The following is a 22,108-nucleotide window of genomic DNA, read 5'->3' as shown; positions in this document are numbered from 1 at the left end:
GGAGAGCAGTTAGAGGTGGGAAGAGAGGAGAGAGAGGAAGTTTGCCCTGAGGGTCTTTTGCTTCCAGGCCCTGCAGAGAGGGACAGCGCAGGGACATCAGACAGGCCGAGCAAGAGGCCATGGAGCCAGAGGTGACACAGAGCACCCTCTCCTTTTCTGGATTCCAATCTAGGGAGAAGCAGCAGGGAGGGGGTGGGGTGGGACAGACGGCCTGAGTCCAGTCCAGACTAGGAGCAGTGCTGCCCTCTCCCCTCCCCCAGCTGGGCCCCTTCCTTGCCGTGGGGCGCTCCTGGCCCCTGGCCTGGAGGCACACAAACAAGTGATGGCCCCACAGCCCAGATGCTCCAGAGAAGGCCTAATTTAAAGTCCACTGCCCTTTGTCCCCATAAGTACACTTGTGGCTGTCAGACCCTGGCTCTGGGTTCCCGTCTGGAAAATAAAGTCTCTGAGGCCCCGGATGCAGACTCTGCCCTCCACGGCCAGGTTCTGTTCAGCCCACAGGGCTGCATAAGGTATTCTTTGTGCTGGGGACGCCTTCAGGGCCAGTGTTGGAGGCAGCCCCCCAGCCTGGGGCTGGTCCCTGACCACTGATGCCCAGCGGCTGGCTGTGGGTCAGCGGTTGAGGGAACCCTCAGGGGTTGTCACGAACCAGACCCTCACCCCCATGCTGAAGCCTCCCCTCGCGGCATAACTCAAACTGATTAAACAGGGCTTTCATGAACTATGCAAGTCTGGAAACTCAGCAGCTCCCCCGCCGCTCCTGCCCTGGGGGCTCCGGGAGGGTCTGGGCTGCCTGCCAGCCCCGCTGTCCCCAGACTCCGGGGTGGGGAGGCTGCGCTGTGACCCTCTCCTTCCGGCTCGGTTTCCAGCCCGGAGTTTCCTCAGGCCCCAGCTCCCCACCCTGCTCTCCCTCAGCCCCTTCCTCCCAGGGAAGGAGTGGCACCGGTCCCCGTCTCCAGGGAGGCCTGGGAGGGGCGGGTGGGAGGGAGGAACCGGGAGACAAGCCTGGTCCCTGAACCAACCCCCTGTCCCCCAGCCGAATGGTCCTCCTTCCCCTTCCTCTCCTTCCACTGGGGAAAGGGGAACGTGGAAGGAAATTAACTTTGACCCCTGGATTCTGGCTGTGAGCCTAACACTCGTGTGGAAGGCAAAGGTTTCCAGGACCCTCCTCGCCCCTCCTTACCCCTCCCCCGCCCCGCTCCCCCTCCCCCTCCTCCTCCCTCCGCGCCCCTGCAAGCTACCCCGCAGACAGAGAGAGTTCATCCTGCAGGGGCCGGCGGGTTGGTGAAGGGGGGGTTGGGGGCGGAGGGAAGGGCGGCGGGAGCCCGATCGGTCCCACCCCCGGCTGCAACCCCTGGCAGGAAGAGATTGTCGCGGGAGCCGCCGCCGAGAGGGACGGAGCTCGGGAGGGCGGGCACCGGTGCCGGGGCGGGTGGGTCCGAGAGCCCGGAGGAGGGGGCCGGGGCGGGGGGCGCCGCGGGGGGCAGGGGGCGCGACAGAGGCTCCGCCGGCCCGGGCTGGGGCGCCTCTCATCCTGGGACCCCGGTGACACTGCCGGCTCCCTCCCTCCCGGGGCGGGCGGGGCAGCCATGCTCCTGTCCGGGGGCGACCCTCCGGCGCAGGAATGGTTCATGGTGCAGACCAAATCGAAGCCCCGAGTGCAGCGGCAGCGGCTGCAAGTGCAGCGCATCTTCAGGGTCAAGCTGAACGCCTTCCAGAGCCGCCCGGACACCCCCTACTTCTGGCTGCAGCTCGAGGGGCCCAGGGAGAACATGGGCAAAGCCAAGGTAAACAGCTTCTCCCCACCCCCACCCGTCCTTTCCAGCCAGAACCCTCTCTCGCTCCCCCGTCCCTGGGAGACAGGGGTCCCCAGAGGTCCCCCGACCTGGACCCAGCAGTATGGCGTGCAGGTACTGGGCCATCCTCCCTCCTTTCCAGATCTGAAGGCTTGGTTCCTTCCCTCTGGTTCCTTCTTTCTTTTGTGCCCCACCCCTCTCTTGCGTGTCACTTCTGTCCCTCAAGTGCGCTGAGAGAGGCTCAGCGGTAGCGGCCCATGAGCCTTTTCTGGCCGGGGCCTCAGCATCCACAGCCCCTCTTCTCCCCCTGGGGAGCAACTTAAGGTCCTGCATTTCTATGGCCTCTGCAACACACCTCTTTGTTCTCCACAAAGACTCTGGAAGGCCTGGGTCTTTCTGTCTCCTTTTAAGTCTCCTTAAATCCTGGGCTGTCCCTTGGAGACTCTCAGAATGCTGGGACTGGAGGGGCCCTTAGAGACGCTTCTGGAGCAACGCTGGCATTTTACAGATGAGGAATTGGGGACTGGAGAGGGTAAGAGGCCTACCTGAGTTCTCAGGGTCAGGTAGGTCGGAGGGTAGCGGGGCTGGGGCCAGCACCTAGGCCTCTGGGCTCCCTGGCCCACACTTGATGCCCTGGGCAGCCTCTTGCAGGGCTCAGGGGTCCGGGTGCAGCTGCTCTGGAAGGCACCAGCCCTTGGCGATGGGTGGGAATCTGGGAGGAGGGCTGTGGGCTTTCAAATGAAAGGGGCTGCTGTGTGGGCTGGACACTGGTCCGGCCAGGTCACAGGGCGGCTGTCTTGCATTCTTCCTGGCTCTCTCACAGGCTGCTCCTCAACCTGGGCCTCTCAGGTCCCCTCTGACCCCCAGTCATGGCCAAGGTCTCCCTCTCCCCCCAGATTCCCTTATCTTATCTTTTTCTGGTAGGAATGCTACAGCTTCCCTCTGCCCCAGACCACAGCTATCCATGACTCCCCGCCACCCCCCTCACCCCCCCGCAACATACACCCCTTCCCCAGCTGGGTCTACACCAATATCCTAATTGGTCAAGGCCACGGATCAGGGAGGCCTAGAACATGCTAGCCAGTGGGTGGGCAGGCAGCCTGGAAAGTTCCTCCCTCAGCCCCTCCGTGGAGCTGCTGCGCCAGCAGTTTTTCTGGTTCTGACAGAGGTGCTGGGGGAGGGGAGGGGTGCCTGCCCGGAGAACAGATGTGCAGGAGTCCCTCAGATTAAGGCTTTTCAGTAACTGAAATAAGGTAGGCTAACAGGAGGAGGCTTTGGGGTTGTTTTGGGTTCTTAATCCTTTTGTTAATTTGAAATACAACAGCTCACCCTTTTATGGAACTGGTGTGTTTTCAGGTGCCTAGCTCCCCTGCTCTCTGCTTCAATCCTGGCTCAGCTTCTCCAGGCCTGTGGGCATCTGCTCCCACGGTGGCCTCAGGGTTCCTGGGCCACTGCTCCCTCCTCTGTACCCCAGGCCCTGCTAAAGTAACTGGTGTCTCCTGCAGGTCTCCCCCCCCCCCCCCCCCCCCCAACCTGGTTCCTCTATGTCTTCCCCTGGGGAAAGGCACTGTAAGTAAGTAACTCCCTCCCTTATTGCATAGAATAAGCAGAAAGGAGATGGTCGGAGGTTTGGAGCAGGAGGATAGGGAAGGTGGGGAGGATAAGGTTTTGTCCCCGGACTTAGAAGATCTGGGCTCAATTCTCTGTCACCAAGTCACATGGGACAGAGAGGTGTGGTGGAGAGAGTGTGAGAATGGGGTTTGCAACCTTCTAACTGAGTGACCTGGGTCAAATCATTTACCCTCTCTTGAGCCTGTTTCCTCATCTGTAAAACAATATAAGGACACCCACTTCATGGAGGGGTTGTGAGAGTCCGTGGAAATAACGCATGCTTAAGTAATTTTGCAAAACGTGGAAAGCTACAGAGTACAGATGTCAGTTACTATTGTTGTTAAATAGTTGTACAACTTTGAATGAGTCCTTTTCCCTAAGCGTCTATCTCCTTGTTTGTAAAGTGAGAGGTTTGCATTAAATGTTCTCTAAGGTCCAGTGATCTGATACTGGAAAATTTCCCAAGTGTAAGGATGTCTTGTGGTTTCCATGTGGAGGTGCCGTGGCTGACCCCAATCCCAGCTGAAGGGGCACAGAATCATGCACTTTGATAATGGCCCACTGTCTGCCGGCCACCTGGCGGAGAGGACTCAGTGAGCCTGGAGGTTGCAGGACAGGGGAGGGGGTGGGGATTGGAGTGGCCTGTTTATGAGGGAAGGAGGGGTCAAGAAGGATCCAGGCTCCTCTGGAGAAGGGCCTGGGTGTGTTTCTACATTATATGCTGCTGGTTTTCCAAGAAAATCTCTGTAGAACTCAGGAGTGCCTTTCAATTGTTTTCTTGTGGTGAGATTTAAAAAATAGTGAAGGCATTGCTGGAAATCATATTCTCAGACAGCAAAATCAAACACTGGGGAGGCCTGGCCTCTCCGGGGTGAAATCAGCAAGTGGAAAGGAGAGTTTAATAATGGTCACAGTTGTCCAGGGACAAGCCCTGCTCAGTCCTTGGCAGCGTGTGAGGAAAGGTTGGGCGCAGAAGAGAGCTGACAAGTTCGCTTCTCCCCATTGGAGACGATGGAGGGACCTGGAGGGAGGTGATGGGGAGCCAGAGACTGCTTCTGGGAGCTGGGGGGCAGGGTGTTGTTTGCTGATTTTTGGCTTGGCTTTGAGATGGAAGTTGATCTGTCCCTGCTCCCACATTAACTGTGAATGATGCCCTGGAAGCTGGTAGTGGCCAGGGGTGTGCTGGAGCTGGCTCCTACTGACCCACTGTTAAAATTTCAGGAGGTTTGCAAGCCAGTGGAGTCCCATTGGTAGTTTGAAATCAACCTAGATGGGAGTATTTACACCAGAGAAATTGGCAAATGCTACAAATCAGGGCTACCTGTGCCCCCCCCACCCCCCCACCAATTGTTAAATGCTTACCAGCACACCTAATTGTTTTGTGGGCACCTAATCCTTCTCCTTTTTTTGGACTTAACTTTTCTTTTATCAAAGTAATACCAATTTAAAAAAACCCATAATTTTTATTTTTTATTTTTTTTAGGATTTTATTTGTCCTTTTTCTCCCCAAAGCCACCCCCCGGTACATAGTTGTGTATTTCTAGTTGTGGGTCCTTCTAGTTGTGGCTTGTAGGATGCTGCCTCAGCATGGCTTGATGAGCAGTGCCATGTCCATGCCTAGGATTCCAAAGGGCGAAACCCTGGGCCGACGAAGCGGAGTGTGCGAACTTAACCACTCGGCCACGGGGCCAGACCCCCAATAATTTTTAAAAAGCTCACAGTAGAACACAGTGATTTCCTGCCTTGTCCCTCCCAGCTCTCTCTTCAGCGCCCTCCCTTGTGGACAGCATTTGTTCTGGCATTTACACTTCTCCACATTCCTTAAAAAATATGTAGACACTGTTATCTTTTTTTCCCCCTGCTTTTTATTTTCTCCCCAAATCCCCCCAGTACAAGTTGTATATCCTAGTTGTGGGTCCTTCTAGTTGTGGCATGTGGGACGCTGCCTCAACATGGCCTAATGAGCAGTGCCATGTCCTCACCCAGGATCCTGGGCCGCAGAAGTGGAGCGCTTGAACTTAACCACTCGGTCACGGGCCGGCCCCGACACTGTTATCTTTTGATTCATCAGTTTTAGATACTTTTTACTTTCTATTATTGTAGGGGAGGATTTAGCTCCCTGACGCTGCCATCCTCTTTCTTCCCAACATAGTTATATTTCAATTTTCTGTTAAATTTATATTTAGTATTTGTGTCATTATGCCCATGTAAATGGTATTCACGTAGAAGCATTGAAGTGCACTTTGATCATGTTTTCTTTCTTTCTTTTTCATTTCACTGAGGTTAAGAACTCTTTGTTTTCTAACTTGCTTGTTTTTCTTTGTACTATTGCTAATTCTTATGACTTCCAACAGTCTCTCAGTACAGTTTTCTACAAGGTCAGTCTATTGGTTCAAAGCATTCTTTCAGTTACAATTTTTTTTCTTGGAAAATCCCTCCTTCTGTCTGGCCAGTTGCTTTCCAGGGCTGCACAGCTGTCATCCTGAGACTTCAGTTGATTGACATCCTTGGCATCCTTTGCCTCTTGCTCTTTGTTAAATACCTTATTTCTTGGATCGCGTGTCTTTCTCTCTCTTGGGTTGGTGGAGCACGTCCATCAGTGGCTTCTCAAGTTAGAAAGACGGTGTGGTGCTGAAGAGCATGCTGCTAACTGCTCTCCACACACCTCTCTCTTGAGTCATACTCTCCAATCTGAGCTAGTTGGCCTCCATGCTTGGAGACGGTTGTCATCCTGGAACAGTGCCTGACGTGAAGCAGGTGCTCAATAATGGTTTGTTGAGTGGATGAATAAATTCTGAGATTTCTCTTCACTATCATCCTGGAGATTATCTTTGCTTTTTTCTTATGTTGGATCTCCTGTCTTGATTTGCAGAGTAGCTTCCTGAGAAGGGTTTTATAGGAGGTAGCATGTTGGGGTTGCATGGATACATTCTGTTTCTAAAGGTCACTTAATTGATAATTTGGCTGGTATCAAATTGTAAGTGGGGAATTATTTTCCTTCAGAAATGTGAAAGCATTTCCTCATTGACCTCTTAGTGTTGAGAGGTCTGAAGCTTTTCTGGTCCCTGGTCCTTTGGATGTGAAGTTTCTTCTCTCTGGAGGTTTGTAGTTTCCTTCAATGTCTTGAGGTTTCCCTGGGAAACCCCTTTGTGTGGGTCTGTCTTTATCGTTGGTTACAATTGTACTTGCTGGGCCCTGCCATCTGGACACGCAGGTTCTTCAAATGTAAGACACTTTCTGGAACTATTTCATTGATGATTTTCTCCCTGTGTTTTCTCTGTCCTCTCTGGAATTTTCCTATTCAGACATTGGACTTTTTGGACTGGTCTACTTTTCTTATTTTTTTCTCCTGTTTTCCAACTCTGACTTTTTGTTCTGCTTTCTGGAGATTTCTTCAACTTTATCTTCCAACCCTTTTCTTGAGTCTTTCTTTTCTGCCGTTATATATATATATATATATATATACATATATAATTTTTTTTTTTTTTGCTTGAGGAAGATTAGCCCTGAGCTAACATCTGTGCCAGTCTTCCTCTATTTTGTATGTGGGTTGCTGCCATAGCATGGCTGATGAGTGGTGTAGGTCCATATTCAGGATCCAAACCCGTGAACCCAGGCTGTCAAAGCAGAGTGCACCAAACTTAACCACTATGCCATGGGGCTGGCCCCCACCATTATATTTTTAATGTCTAGAAGTCATTTATGTTCTCTCTGAATTCTCTGCCTAAACATCCTATCTTATGCTTGTTTGATGTGTACAGAACTCTCTGTTATCTCTCTGAGGACAGTAATGAGAGTAAGCTCCCTGACATTTCCTTTCCCTGCTGGTTTCTCTTCCTTCAAGTTGCTTTTTTTTCTGTATATTTTCTGTATGTTTATTTCACATGAGAAATTTTCCTCAAATATGAGGTAATCCTTGTCTGGTTAAGAGTGAAGAACAAAAGGCCGATTGGGAGCTGAGGCTGAGGGTTGTCGATTTTGAGCTGGTTGTGTAGAGATCTGGGCACTGTCCGTTAGGAAACCCACTTGGTGATCTTCAGGTCTTTGCTCTTGGACTGGCCCGATTTCCAGAATACAGTCCTCTGTTCTCTATCCTAAAGGATCAGGGTCTGGCTGCTGAATCTCTGAACAGGAAGACCAAATTTCTCTGCACTTCACTGCAGACATCCTTACTTGGCACCCCCCCGCTTCCTCCATGTTTTCTGTGTGTGGTACCCACACCCTCAAGCATTCTGATCAACCTCTAATCCTAGGACCTTGCTTTCCGCTCTCTAGAGGTCAAACCTCCAGCATGTGGGGAGGTATTTGCCCAGCCTGTGTGTCTGGGGTGGTCGGGATCCTGGATCTAACTGCTCCTCAAACAGCTTTACCTCAGTCTACCTTTTTTTTATGTTCTCCTTCACTGCCTGTTCCAGAGTCTCCTGGTGATGCCATTTTGAGCCTTTTGAGTATTCTGCGGTGTAATTTGGAGCAGCTCTGGAAAGCAGACAATGAGTGGTAACTGCATTATGAGAAAGGAGAATCCTACATCGGGTGTTAAATAGTAAAGCCCCTGATCAAGTGTAGAGCAGTATTAAACCATTTGGCGTTATTGTTTTATTTCACTTACAAGTTGACAAAGGACCTGTGGGACTTTGAGAAGTATATTTTTACAAATACCGCACTCTTTTTCTGTTCTTATTTTGTTCCTGCCTCTTCTCTACTTTTTCTTCTCTTGGAGGAAAAAGGCCTGGGTGGGCTTTAAGCAGGAAAATTGCTCCAGGTATTTTCTGGATGTAAATGCCTATTGTTTCCTTATTTTATTTGCTCTGAGGTATAGACAGAGTCATGGTTAAGACCCCAGATTTTGGAGTCAGAGTGCCTGAACATCCCAGCCTACAGTCTGTGTGTTGACATGTGCCCTTCCCTGCTCACCTGAGATGGGGATGGCAGTAATTTTCTAATAGACCTAAGAGAGGAATAAATGACATAATGTGTGTAAAGAGCCTGGCACAGAGTAAGTATTCAATAAATGTTAGTTCAGATTTATTATTTTGAAAATTATCTCAGTTCCTATATATCTTTTAGTTAAAAAATATTGAACAGTTAATGGAACAATAAATATTTTAAGCTCTTTGCACAAAGGAAAAAACCACCCATAATCTTCTTTCACAGCACATCTCTTCATTTTTACATATTGTTTTCACAGTTGGAATGTGGGGTGCACGGGTTGGGGGCATTGGTTAAGGTCTGTGGGAGGTAAGCCACCTGGTCAGGTTCACCCTTGCTGTGCAGTGGGACCAGCTGAGGTTCCGGGTGGGAGGGATTGGCTTGGGACGTCCATCATGTTTTGAGCTGGGTTTGGACTGATTGGAAAGGGCTTAGACCTGAGCCTAAGTGTCTGGCTCTGTTTCAGTGCCTTCGGGGAAGGGGTTGGAGCTCTATCGCCTGGGCCAGGTTGAGGAGGTGAGCCTAGGCCTGAGGAGGGCAGGATGGCTTGGGTACTGGACAGAAGGGCTGGAGCGGTCTTTAGGATGGTTGTCAGAGACCCCAAATGGAGCATTTGTTCCCTAATGGAACTATCAGGGGAAAGCAGGAAGAGGGGTGACTGTCATCAACACAGGGATGTGAAGGGACATGAAGGCAATTGCAGTCAACCTGGTTGGCTGATTAAGAGGGAGTGCTCAGCTGCCTTGGAGCTCATGGGGTCCTGCTGGTGGAACTCAGCCATATAGTGGAGGGACCCAACCTCTCCCATGCCAGCTACTGCCGGAGACTGAGTGTATGAGTCCTGTAAGCACGAGGACTTGGTCTGCAGAGAGCCAGAGGCCTTCCTTTTGGTTCAGCCGTTGTGCATATCTGCGGGGTTCCCCTGGATGCTGGCCCAGTGACTTATCTCCTCCTCTGTCTCCTCTTGGCAAGAGAGTTACCATGGTTACGGGTACAGGTTGTGCCAGAGACCTTCTGGAGGGGGATTAAGGCAGAATCCCACAGGATTACCCTGTAGTACTGTGCAGACAGCCCGAGGAGGCGTAAAGAGCTCTGGTTTCAGGGTCAGACAGATGTGGGTTGTGGTCCTGGCCCCGTCACCCTCTAGCTGTGTGTCCTTGGGCAAGCTACATAGCCCTCCTGAGCCTGCAGAATGGGAATAGGCTGTGCCAGGCATGGGGTTAAGCTCTTCCTTTGTATTAACTTACTGATGCTTCAAAAGAGCCTAATGAAGCGGGACCTGCTATTATCCCCATTTCACAGTTGAGGAAACGGCACAGGGAGGATAAATAACTTGCCCCAGGTCACACAAGTTCCTGGCCCAGGGAGGGAGGGTACTCAGCAGTGTGCAGTCTCTTTCTTGCTCGCTATTTCACAATTCTAGAATGCCAGAGTAGGTCTGCACCTTAGGACTGCTTCATTCAACCTGCCATTTTACAGGTAAAGAGACTGAGGCCCTGAGATGATAAATTCCACACCAGGACTCTAACTGACTGAAGTCAGGTTGGAACCAGAACCAGGTCCCTTGACTCTGAGCCCAGTGCTCCCCTTTCTCCACAGGCCTTCCCATCTGTCAGAGAGGTCTCTGGAAAGAAATAGTGTGTGAGGAGGCAGGACCAGGGAGAGAGGGGCTGGCTATGGGGAGTCGTTTGGCTTGGGGCTGGAGGGGGAGGACACATGCGTGGTGAGGGCAGGCCTTCTGGGTGGGTGAGTGTGAGTCAGTGGCAGGCCCATAAAGGGCTGCTGACTTCCTTTGTGCTCTCCTCTCTGGCTTCAGGAGTATCTGAAGGGCCTGTGCAGCCCCGAGCTGTGGAAGGAGGTTCGCTACCCGGCGGCCCTGCACTGCGCCTTCCTTGGGGCCCAGGGCCTCTTCCTCGACTGCCTCTGCTGGAGCACCCTGGCCTACCTGGTGCCCGGCCCCCCTGGCTCCCTGATGGTGGGCGGGCTGACCGAGTCTTTCATCATGACCCAGAACTGGCTGGAGGAGCTGGTGGGGCGGCTGCGCTGGGGTCCTGCCCCTCTGCTCACCCCCCGAGGGATCTGGGAGGCTGAGGTGACCCGGGCCTTTGGGGCCCTGGTCTGGATCCGTGGTGACCAGTATGCAGGGGACCTGCTGCAGCTGCCCCCAGCGGTCCAGGAGCTGCTACTGAGCCTGGTGCGGGATGCTGCGGGCAAGGAGGACATCATTGAGTGGCTCAGCCGCATTGGCACCTCCGACTCCCGCTCTGACCCGGAGGTCCTGATCTGCCCTCCCCACCAGCAGAAGGAAGGCCCGGCCATGGTGTCCGTGGGAGATGGTCCTGGGCCCCTCCTGGAGATGGGGACCCTCCAGAATGGGAGCCCAGAAAATTCAAAGAGATTAACCAGCCTGGGAGCCACCAGGTCCCTAGTCTCAGGCACCCCAAGTCAGAACGCACAGCAGGAGACAGCCAACCAGCTGGTACGGTAAGTTCTGGAGACTCAGGCTGGCTTCTCTGCCCCTCCCCCTGCACCCCAACCCCAAGGAAATAGTAGCTTAGGACCTAACTGGCCTTCCCACTTTCCAACAAACTTGGGCTTCCTCCAGGGTCAGTTCCAACAACCACGGTGGTACGGACAGTGCTCGCGAGGAAGGGCCATTGCAAGCCACCGGCAGCCAAGACTCTGCGAACCACACACAAGCCTTGTCACAGCAGAGGCAGGTCCAGAGGGTGGAAGACAAACTCCCCTTCCAGCCTCCGGTGTCAGCCCTGGGTGTGTGCCCGCCCTGGAAGGCCTGGGCCCCGGGGCCAGCATTTGGGCCCTTGTGGCCAGGGGCTATTGCTGCAACCTTCTGGAGGATCAATGAACTACATTCTCTCCACCTGGCCTGGCTCCTGTCCCAGGCGTGCCTCAGTTTCCCCTTCTGGCAGAGACCGCTGGGCCCCATTCAGTTCAAGCTGCCAGGGCAGAATGCATTGCCCTTAAATCTGGAGTGGAAGCAGAAGGAGCTGGTTCCTTTGCCCAGTGTGGAAAGCCCGGACTGTAGACCTGATGGGGGGCCAGGAGGAGAGGCAGCTCTACAGAATTGCGCAAGGCCAGAGACTCCCAAAAAAGTAATGAGTTTACTGGTGGTCTCAGGGGGCTCAGGTGTAAAGGACAAGGTGAGCCCAGGACTTCCACAAATAGGGCCACCTTTGACCTCTATGCCCCAACTCCAAGCTGGAAGTGAGCTGGGGGATCAGAGAAGTGTGCAGTTGGATTGTAAGGGGCCAGAAGAGGGGCCCTGTCCCGTGCCCCCCACAGGGCAAGAAGTACCTCCAGCTCAAGGGGGGCCTGTGGCTCAAGGGGGGCCGACAGTTCAGTCAGTCCCTGATGCTCAAACAGTGCCTGAAACTCGCAAAGTGCCCGTGGCTGCGGCAGTGCCCACAGCTCAACCCCCACTCACGAACCAAGTGCTGCCTGCAGCCCCCGAAGTGCCTACAGCCCAGATGATGCCGGCCGTCCAAGCAGAACCTGCAACCCCCAAAGTGCCTTTGGCTCCAACAAAGCCAGCAGCTCAAGTGGTGCCCACAGCTCAAAAGGCAGCCGTGGGTCAACCGGTGTCGGCAGCTCGAATGGTGCCTGCAACTCCCAAAACCCCCACAGCTCAGAAAATGCCTGCAGCGAAAGCATCACCTGCAGGGCCCAAAACACCCAAGGCTCACCCTGGGCCTGCAGCTAAAACAGGGTCTACAGCCCCCAAAGCACCTGTGGCCCCCAAAGCACCAGCCCCCAAAGCACCTGCAGCTCCCAAGGCCCCTGCAGCCCCCAAAGCTCCTGCAGCCCCCAAGGCCTCTGCAGCCTCCAAAGCCCCCAGGGTGCCCCAAACACCTGCGGCTCAGAAGGTGCCCACAGATCTAGGGTCAAACTTGGATGCAGCCAAACTCCTGAGCGAGCGCCAGCCTTCATCAAGGGGCAGTACCTCCTTCCCGAAGGGCCAGGGAGACGTCGGGAGGCAGGGTTCCCAGTCCAGCAGCACCTTGGCCCCCAGGAGTAAGTACCAACCTCAGGGGGAGGGACTCCTGGGGGCTTGGGAGGGGGCCCCGAGGCAGCCGCCTCGCCACCCACAGGCGAACAGCACGGTGACCAGCTTCCAGAGGTACCACGAGGCCCTGAATACACCCTTCGAGCTGAACCTGTCGGGGGAACCCGGGGACCAGGGCTTGCGGCGAGTGGTCATTGATGGCAGCAGCGTGGCCATGGTGTGAGTAACCACGGGCTTAGGGTGGGCTGGAGATGCTGGGGAGCTGGAGCAGGGTGTCTCTGAGGGGACAGAGTGTGGGTCTCCCTGTTTGACCTCTGTATATGGGTGACATGGGGTTCAAATGGGGAAAAGATGGGAGGGGAGTGGTGCATGAGCATGAACGGCTAGTGCATGCTAGGCAGCGTGCGTGGAGTCATACAGCAGCCCTGCAAAGGTAGGTTTCTGTTCTTCCTCTTTGACGGAAGCAGAAATAGGCTCAGAGAGGTGAGGAATCTTACCTAAGGTCCCAGAGCCAGTAAGAGGCCCCGCTGGCCTTTGGGTTCAGATCTGTCCTCTGCCAAGACCCATGCTCTTCCCACTGCAGCCTACCTCACACAGCATGGCGTCTGGCAACCCCAGCCCAGCTTTCAAATGTTACACCCAAACCTTAAGGCCCAGCACAGATCTTCTCTATGAAGCTTTTCCTTAGAGATCACCCTCCCTGCGCAGCACTCACTGCTGTATATGTGAGCATAAATATATGCAAGACCACTTAATTTGCCACATGGCAGAGTGGTTGTCTATGCTGAGCACATGCCCAGCACACAGTAGGTCGTCAGCAAATATTTATTTCCTTTGCCCTGAACTGAGCTCTTTGAGTGTAGGGGTTGCTTTCTTCCTCCTCTTGCCCTGGAGGCCCCTAGATATACACACACACACACACAATAGGTGAGTGCACCCAGTAGGTGCTCACAGAATGTTTGATGCTGGAGGGAGGAGAGGACATTGTCGAGGGCATTGTTGGTGCCCATAGTGCTAATGCTGGTGCCCTGGCATTGTCTGCTGTGCTGCCCTGGGCTGGCTCTGAGGGAGGGTGAGGGTGGAGGGGCAGGGCCACTCCTTGGGCAGGAATTGCCCCCTCACTTCCTACCCTGTCCACAGGCATGGCCTCCAGCACTTCTTTTCCTGCCGTGGCATTGCCATGGCAGTGCAGTATTTCTGGAACCGGGGACACCGAGAGGTCACTGTGTTTGTACCCACCTGGCAGCTGAAGAAAAACCGGAGAGTGAGAGGTGAGCTGTCTCCTGCCCCCCAGCCCCTCCAGAGTCACCAAGCTTTTCATTTCCCTGCCTCTCCATCCCCACTGTGGCCTTTCCACTGAGCCCTTCCTCTGACATCTCTGTCTTCTGCCTCTCACCTCCAGAGAGCCACTTTCTGACGAAGCTACACTCCCTCAAGATGCTTTCAATCACTCCCTCCCAGCTCGAGAATGGCAAGAAGATCGCCACCTACGATTATAGGTATGCCAGTCCTCAGGCCTTCTCTCTGTGGGGCCAGGGCTGGGCCAGGCTGGTGTGTTGGGGGGAGTCCTGCCTCATCTGCTTAGGAGATGGAGGCAAATGTGTCAGAGGGGGTCGTGTCAGAGAGGATGGTGTGGTACATGGGGCCTGTGTAGACAGAGGGAGGGACATGGCGAGGAGAGGGCTTATACCCAAGGCCAAGGGGTGTTCCTGGCTCTGGGCCTATGCAGCTCCATTTCCTTAGTTCCCAGGCTTTCTTCCTCAAGACCTGCGGGCTGAGAGCCACTGCTTGGGATGGGGCTAGCCCAGGGGACTCCCGGTGCTTCAGGGCAGCTGCTTCCCCCAGCAGCTGATTTTGGGTTGAAGTTCATGTCTGCTTCTGTCTTTTCCTTCCCCAGCCATACCCATACCCAGAGGTATGTGTGCGGCCGTATGTGGTTGGAGCCTTGGCTGGGCTCTGAAAATCGAGTTAGATTGGCCCTGTCTCCTAGCTAAACCCTGACTGCCTCCCTACTTGTCACTCCTAAGTACCCACTCCCCAGTGTGGTTGCAGGACCAGCATGCACAGAGGGAGCCTTTTGGGGCAGGGGAGGCCCTGCCGTAGTCCTGGGCTGGAGACGACGCCCGGCAGAGACAGGTCTTGGCTTCCCTTAGGCACCTCCCATGCTGGGCAGGAGAAGTTCTGTTTGTCCCCCCTTTTCCCAAGACCTGCACCCACTCAGCTTTCAGGCCTGGGAAGGGCTGGGCAGGGCCGCTCAGACATCCTCATCAAGAGCTAGCCTCCCCACAAGGTCTTTAAGGGCCTTTGAAGTCAGGCCTGTGTTTGAGGGAAGATGGCTTTTCTGCAGAGGGCCCTCTGCCGGGCACTTGTGGAATAGCACACCTTGGGCCCCGATGGCAGTCTGCTGAGAAGTAGGTAGCCTTAGCTTGCTTTCCTGGTCACAGCCCTCTTTCGAGGAGATGTGATCCTTGGAAAATGGATTGGTTTATTCAGGTATTTGTTTTTATATGTGTTTTATGTGTGTATATGTACACACACACATCCATATGTATGTATGCATGTCTTGACGTGTACATGAATGTTGTGTGTTCGTAATGGAAAATTTATGTGTATGCTGTGTGGCAGGCACTGAGTTAGGCTCTTCAGTGTGTTGTCTCATTCACTTGAATGTTCGCAGCAATTTAGGGTCGGTGTTTTATGCCTGCTTTATAGATGTGGGGACTGAAGCAGTGAATGTCTGTGTGCAAATAGGGGTCTGTGTTTGCATATACTGTTGGGGGGATTTGTGTCCAAGTTCACCCTCCCAGGGGCTAGTGGTGTTCCCAAATGGCTGCACAGATGAGGGGATGGGCTCTCTGGTACCAAGGGCAGCTTTTTTATCCAACACACTTCAATGTGCAGCTGCAAATTCACTTTCTCAGAGGACCCAAGGAGTGAGGGGCTGGTTACTGGGTTGTTAGCAACTCCCCCTCTCCCTGCAGGTTCATGGTGAAGCTGGCAGAGGAGACAGATGGCATCATCGTCACCAATGAGCAGCTCCACATCCTGATGAATAATTCCAAGAAACTGATGGTCAAAGATCGGTGAGGCGGCTTCCAGGGGCCTGGGCTGTTTCTTTCCCTTGGATGTCAGGCAGTCCCCGGCAGAGGGGTGCTGGGGCAGGGAGAGGGGCCTCGGAGCAGGGCTTTCCAGCATCTGCTGGGAGGAAATGTGGGTCTCAGCTCCGGTGTGGCTAGGTAGCAATGGGGTGTGGGTGGGTCAAGGACTCCTCTGTGACCATGCCTCCTCTCTCCCGGATCCAGCCTGCTGCCCTTCACCTTTGCCGGGAATCTCTTCATGGTGCCCGACGACCCCCTGGGCCGTGATGGCCCCACCCTGGATGAGTTTCTGAAGAAGCCAAACAGGTAATGGGCCAGGCCTCCCCTGCCATCTCACCCGTCCTGGGTCTGACCAGAAACTTCCCCTCGGTGCTAGCCAGCACTTGTCTAATGCTTAATAACAGAGCGAGTTGACCTTTTTGGATCTTCATACTTCTACCACATATTTATGAATCCATAAATCACTTCTAGTATGGCTTTGCAGTTTACAGTTTTACACACATGCTTTAATACCATATGTATCCTTCCACAAATGACATTTGAACTCAGTGTCTTACCGTGTTTTCCAGACATATGCCATGTTAATTCATGTGGCTCACTTTAATGGCTGTGCGGTATTCCCTTACACGAGGACCCGACAGATTTATCGGATGTCTCCTGGAGGGCCATTTGGCAGTTTCCATGTTATGTTACTGGTGCCAGTGTTGCAAGGAGCAGCCTTGTTCTTGTTTCATGGTGTGCAAGGGCAGCTGTGTCTAGGGTATATACCAAGTAGGATTTTTTCACATTTATTATCCCTTGTGATCCTCACAACTTGGGTGAGACATACATGACCACTATCCTCAATTTACAGATGAGGAATCTGAGACTCAAGTATTTTCCAGAGGTCACTGGGCTGGAACCGGCAGAACTGGTTTGCAGTAACTCAGAGCCTCCGGCTTCCGTGCCCTCTGAGCCCCCTTGCTGCCCACCCCCCAGTTTCCTGTGCCCAGCAGGGGACAGTGGTGGACCTTTTGGGCAGGGCACTGCTGCCCGGGCCAGGTCCCCCAGTCCCATTTCCCTGGTTTGGAAAAAATTGATGTGGACGAGGTTTGTCTGCTGTGTCCTCCCATATCCCTTGTCGGGTCTCCTTCCCTCTCTTGAGCCCCCTGGCTTGCTCGTCCTGGGTCAGGTTGGAAGCACTGGTCATCTAACTCTTAGCAAACCTTTGGTTTAAAACTGGTTGGAAATGTCACTTGGTCAAAGAGGTTTGGATTGGATGAGCCTTCAAAGCACAGAGGAATCTCTAATATGGAGGCCCCGCTAATGCCAGAAGTAGAGGAGGTATCTGAGGGCCCCTGAGTCTGGCACTTGGCCCAGCCTCAGGGACACTTAGCAGTGGGGTGAGGCTCTGCAGGGTTTCCACAGATGTGGTTTTCTTCTTGGATGACCTCTTGGGGCGGGATATTCACCTCCCTCCTCCAGCAGCCCCTCAGCCCCTCTGCTCTGCTCTCTTGGTGTAGGTTGGATACTGACATTGGCAACTTCCTGAAGGTGTGGAAGACTCTTCCTCCCAGCTCAGCCAGCATCTCTGAGCTGAGTGATGATGCTGACCCCGCACCCCTGGAGAGTCCGCAGACTGTGGAAGAAGTCAGGGAGGAGGAGGAGGAGGAGGTGGAGGAGGAGGTGGAGGAGGAGGAGGGGCAGGACGAGGAACAGAGGGAGGAGCAGGAGATGCATGAGCCAGTAGAGGAGAAAGATGACCTGGACTCTTCGCTGGCATCAGTGTTCAAGGCTGAGTGCCCTTCCCTTTCAGAGGAAATCCTCCAGTGCCTCAGCCTCCACGACCCCTCCGACGGGGCCCTAGACATCGATCTCTTGCCAGCTGTGGCTTCTCCCCACCTGGGCATCCCCTGGGATGGGAAGCCTCCTTGCCAGCAGGTGCTTGCCCACCTGGCCCAGCTGACCATCCCCAGCAACTTCACCGCGCTCTCCTTCTTTGTGGGGTTCATGGACTCCCACCGCGATGTCATCCCCGACTATGAAGCCCTTGTGGGCCCCTTGCACAGCCTCCTCAAGCAGAAGCCAGACTGGCAGTGGGACCGGGAGCATGAGAAGGCCTTCCTGGCCCTGAAGCGAGCCCTGGTGTCTGCTCTCTGCCTGGCGGCCCCCAACCCCCAGCTACCCTTCCGCCTGGAGGTGATGGTGAGCCATGTGGCCCTGACGGCCATTGTCTATCAGGAGCACTCAGGGAGGAAGCACCCCATAGCCTATACCTCAAAACCCCTCCTCCCAGATGAGGACAGCGAGGGCCCTCAGTCGGGGGGAGATAGCCCCTATGCTGTGGCCTGGGCCCTCAAGCATTTTTCCCGCTGCATTGGAGACACCCCGGTGGTCCTGGACCTGAGCTACGCCTCCCGGACCACTGTGGACCCCGAGGCCCGAGAGGACCGCAGGGTCTCCAAAGCATGGTTGATCCGATGGTCCCTCTTGGTTCAGGACAAAGGCAAGCGGGCCCTGGAACTGACCCTTCTCCAGGGTCTGCTGGGGGGGAACCGACTGCTGACGCCTGCATCCTCCATGCCTCGTTTTTTCCAGGTTCTGCCGCCTTTTTCTGACCTGTCCACCTTTGTCTGCATCCACATGTCAGGCTATTGCTTTTACCGTGAGGACGAGTGGTGTGCTGGCTTTGGTCTCTATGTCCTGTCTCCCACCAGTGCCCCTGTCTCCCTTTCCTTCTCTTGCTCCCCTTATACCCCAACCTATGCCCACCTGGCAGCCGTGGCCTGCGGCCTGGAGCGGTTTGGTCAGTCCCACCTCCCTGTGGTTTTCCTCACGCACTGCAACTGGATCTTCAGCCTCCTCTGGGAGCTCCTGCCCCTCTGGAAGGCTCGGGGCTTCCTTTCCTCCGACGGGGCTCCGCTACCTCACCCGAGCCTGCTTTCCTACATCATATCCCTCACCTCTGGCCTCTCATCCCTTCCCTTTATCTACCGAACCTCCTACCGGGGCTCCCTGTTTGCTGTGACAGTGGACACTCTGGCCAAGCAGGGTGCACAGGGGGGTGGGCAGTGGTGGAATTTGCCAAAGGATGTGCCAGCCCCAGTTGTGTCTCCCCATACCATGGGCAAGAGGCCTGACTTGCTGGCATTACAGCTGAGCGACAGCACCCTGGCGGATATCATTGCCAAGCTGCAGGCTGGGCAGAAGTTGTCCAGCTCCTCACCCTTCAGTTCTGCCTTTAACTCACTCAGCCTCGACAAGGAGAGTGGCCTGCTAATGTTCAAGGGAGATAAGAAGCCCAGGGTCTGGGTAGTCCCGAGGCAACTCCGGAGAGATCTGATTTTCTCTGTGCATGACCTCCCCATGGGGGCCCACCAGAGGCCCGAGGAGACCTATAAGAAGTTGCGGTTGCTGGGGTGGTGGCCGGGGATGCAGGAGCATGTGAGAGATTACTGCAGGAGCTGCTTGTTCTGCATCCCCCGAAATCTCATAGGCAGTGAGTTGAAAGTTATTGAGTCACTGTGGCCCCTCAGGTCGACTGCCCCCTGGTCGAACTTGCAGATCGAGGTAGTGGGTCCCGTCACCATAAGTGAGGAGGGCCACAAGCATGTGCTGATTGTGGCCGACCCCAACACCAGGTGGGTGGAGGCGTTCCCGCTGAAGCCCTACACGCACACGGCCGTGGCCCAGCTGCTGCTTCAGCATGTATTTGCGAGGTGGGGTGTTCCCGTGAGGCTGGAGGCCGCCCAGGGCCCCCAGTTTGCCCGCCATGTCCTGGTGAGCTGTGGGTTAGCCCTGGGAGCCCAGGTAGCTTCCCTGAGTAGGGACCTTCAGTTCCCCTGCCTGACGAGCTCAGGGGCCTACTGGGAATTCAAGAGGGCCCTCAAGGAGTTCATCTTCCTGCATGGCAAGAAGTGGGCCGCTTCCCTGCCCTTGCTGCACCTGGCCTTCAGGGCCTCCTCCAGCCAGGCCACACCGGTCCAGATCCTCACGGGGGCTGAGGTGAGGCTGACCGAGCCCCTGTGGTGGGAGATGAGCAGTGCAAACATCGAAGGGCTCAAGATGGATGTCTTCCTGCTGCAGCTGATGAGGGAGCTGCTGGAGCTCCACTGCAGGGTGGCCGACAAGGCGAGCGAAAAGGCCGAGAACAGGCGTTTCAGGCGGGAGAGCCAGGAGAAGGAGTGGAACGTGGGTGACCAGGTCCTCTTGCTGTCCCTCCCCAGGAACGGCAGCAGTGCCAAATGGGTGGGTCCCTTCTATATCGGCGACCGGCTGAGCCTGTCTCTCTACAGGGTCTGGGGCTTCCCAACCCCAGAGAAGCTTGGGTGCATCTATCCCAGCAGTCTGATGAAGGCCTTTGCCAAGAGCGGCACTCCCCTGTCCTTCAAGGTCTTAGAGCAGTGAGCTGGAGCAGTGGGGGAGCCCCTGCCCCAGGGCCCTGGGCTGCTGCTGCCAGGCTTCCCCCCACCCCAGCAGTGCTCTCACAGGCCCCTGGAGGCCTTCGCTGTGCCTTGTGTAGAGAAGTTACTTCATAAAGCTTTGCTGAGTTGCCTTGAACTGGGCACCAGCGTCCCTATGGACACATTCCCCTTTTGGGGTATTGGGGGAATCTGCCAAAGGCTGTCAGATATGGTTCTCTGGCCGTTTTATCCTGGGGGGTAGAAAGTCCCCTTACTAAAGGCCAGGTGCTCAATGTCTTTCCCCAAGGATCCCCTCCACCCTGTCACACATAGGCAGGTAAACACGTACACACCCCTAAGAATCTTACTCCTGGCTATCTTAACCATGGAACAGCGTGGCTCTGGACCTCAGAATGAGAACCACATTCCCCTCTCAAACACAAACCTCAGATGTAGACTCCTCCCCTGACCTGTTCATCTGGGGGCCCTTCGCCCTTGGCGTCCCCTGCCCAGCTGTCAAGCGAGGGCTGGCAGTCCTGGGCCTCGAGGCTCGGAGCTGGGGTGGGAGGATGGCCAGCCACATAGGCGTGAAAGGACAAGGGGGAGACTGAGTCAGTCTACCTCATTTGACTCCAGCCAATGGAGACAGTCCCCCGACCCCTGCGTTGATGGTGTCAACCCCACGGGAATCAAGGATCTTGATGCCAAGTGTGGCATTTCTACCTGAAGAGCTGCTTCAACTAGACCAAGGGCCCCAGGCCTCTGTCTCAAGGGGGATGGTGTCTGAAACCAGCAGTCTGGCACACGGGGAGGTGCTGGCTCTACCTCTCAGCCCCACCCCAAAGCTCACAGCCCTCTCCTCCTGCCTCCACTGTACCCTGTGTCCCAGACCCTACATGGTGTGTGACTGCTTTGATTGGATCACCCCTCATCCCCTGGACCTGGCTTCTGTAGAGCAAAACCCAGGCTCCCTCAGAGCCACCCTGCAACGGTCACTCTTGCAGCAAGAGGGAGTTTCTTGTAGGTGTGTGAGCGTCCACTCACCGCTCTGAATTGCTGCTGCTCACAGAGTGGGCTCCAGGTGAGGGCCGGCACCGTATCACTCTGGCTGGGCCTCTAAGTGGCTTTATTTCTCCAAAGCTGAGCTGGTCTTCTGGCCTAGCTCAGGTTGTTGAAACGCTTGGCATTGCTAGAGCCACAGTAGAACCTACCACTGAGTCCAGTTTGTTTGTTTTACAGCCAAGGAAAGAGGCCCAGAGAGGGGAAATGGCTTGCCCAAGGTCACACAGCTAGTTCGTGGCTGAGCTGGAGCCAGGATTAAGCTTCCTCACTGCCAGTTCACCATAGACTGGGCTCTGGAGACAGGTTCAAGTGAGAGAATCCCTCAAAATCCTGTACCCGTATTCCTTCCAGCTCCTCGTCTCCCAAGCCTAGTAGACAATCTACTTAGATGTTGCCCTTAAACCATTTCCTGCTGCTAATTCTGTCCAGGAAAGAATGACTGGGTGACAACTGAGAAATTGAAAGGTGAGCTGTGGGATTTTTAGCAGATCCTTCTTTCCCCCTCCTCCTCTCCCTCATCCTCCGCCTTCTCCTCTTCCCCCTTTTCCCTCTAATGGTACATCCAGCCTCCTTATCCCTCCCCAGTGCTATACCCATAAATGTTAACCACGTTTATGATCTTATGCCCATTTATGTGACTTTTTCATTTGACTTGCCAATAAATGGATCAAAATGGAGCCAATGTCCAGTTCTTTTTTAGCTTCAGACTCAGTTATGGGAGTGAGGAGAGGGTGGGGGCAGTCGTGAGGTGTGGCAGTTGCATGTTTCCCAGGCTGATGTGCAGATTTGAAGGCCTGGATAATAACCTTTTCAAGTCCATCTGACCCAAGCCCTTATTGACAGGCAAGGAGACCAGTGCCCAGGTAGTGACGTGTTCAAGGCCCTGTGGCTGGTTCTTGGCAGGGCTGGGAGGAGAGCCCAGGCTGTGGACTTCCATGCTGGTGCTCTTTCCAGTTCATGTCTTGGAAGTGGGCAGGGTGGGAAGGAAGATGAATGAAGGCTGGCATAAGAGAATGGCATCAGTGCTGAACCAACTTCATTGACTGGAAACACAGTAGAACTGGGTTTGGAACTGACTATACCTGCCAACTATGGGGCCTGTTTCTTGAGCCTCGGTTTCCCCATCTATCAAATGCAGAGTAACAATTCCTAAATTATAGGTGATGCAAGGATTATATGAAATGATCTGTGTGAAGAGGCTCCTGT

General features: G+C 54.6%; 1 protein-coding gene across 3 annotated transcripts; it reads left to right on the top strand.

Annotated features, from left to right (window-relative positions):
* The first annotated feature begins 1,018 nt into the window (after nt 1–1,018).
* On the top strand, nt 1,019–21,579 carry NYNRIN (NYN domain and retroviral integrase containing). 3 transcript variants are annotated; one of them, XM_046653821.1, is made up of 8 exons: nt 1,019–1,787; nt 10,153–10,820; nt 10,942–12,579; nt 13,501–13,631; nt 13,763–13,859; nt 15,342–15,443; nt 15,663–15,764; nt 16,961–21,579. In XM_046653821.1, the coding sequence occupies exons 1-8, from the start codon at nt 1,590–1,592 to the stop codon at nt 19,842–19,844; spliced, it is 5,820 nt and encodes a 1,939-aa protein (XP_046509777.1). In that variant the 5' UTR covers nt 1,019–1,589; the 3' UTR covers nt 19,845–21,579. The 3 variants fall into 3 exon arrangements, with proteins under 3 accessions (XP_046509777.1, XP_046509778.1, XP_046509779.1); XM_046653822.1 differs by lacking the exon at nt 1,019–1,787 and adding an exon at nt 1,819–2,328; XM_046653823.1 differs by lacking the exon at nt 1,019–1,787 and adding an exon at nt 7,062–7,904.
* Nucleotides 21,580–22,108: the final 529 nt, after the last annotated feature.

This window comes from Equus quagga, chromosome 2 (genome assembly GCF_021613505.1).
Source record: "Equus quagga isolate Etosha38 chromosome 2, UCLA_HA_Equagga_1.0, whole genome shotgun sequence".
NCBI classification, from domain to species: domain Eukaryota; kingdom Metazoa; phylum Chordata; class Mammalia; order Perissodactyla; family Equidae; genus Equus; species Equus quagga.
The sequence above is the reverse complement of the archived record's forward strand: the minus strand, read 5'-3'. Positions and strand labels throughout refer to the sequence as shown.

Excerpts from the sequence above, each read along its gene's own strand:
- NYNRIN (XM_046653821.1), top strand. The coding sequence starts at position 1,590 with ATGCTCCTGTCCGGGGGCGACCCTCCGGCGCAGGAATGGTTCATGGTG. Across the intron at positions 12,580-13,500 it reads GGCAGCAGCGTGGCCATGGT|GCATGGCCTCCAGCACTTCT; the intron begins GTGAGTAACCAC and ends CCCTGTCCACAG. Across the intron at positions 15,765-16,960 it reads TTTCTGAAGAAGCCAAACAG|GTTGGATACTGACATTGGCA; the intron begins GTAATGGGCCAG and ends CTCTTGGTGTAG.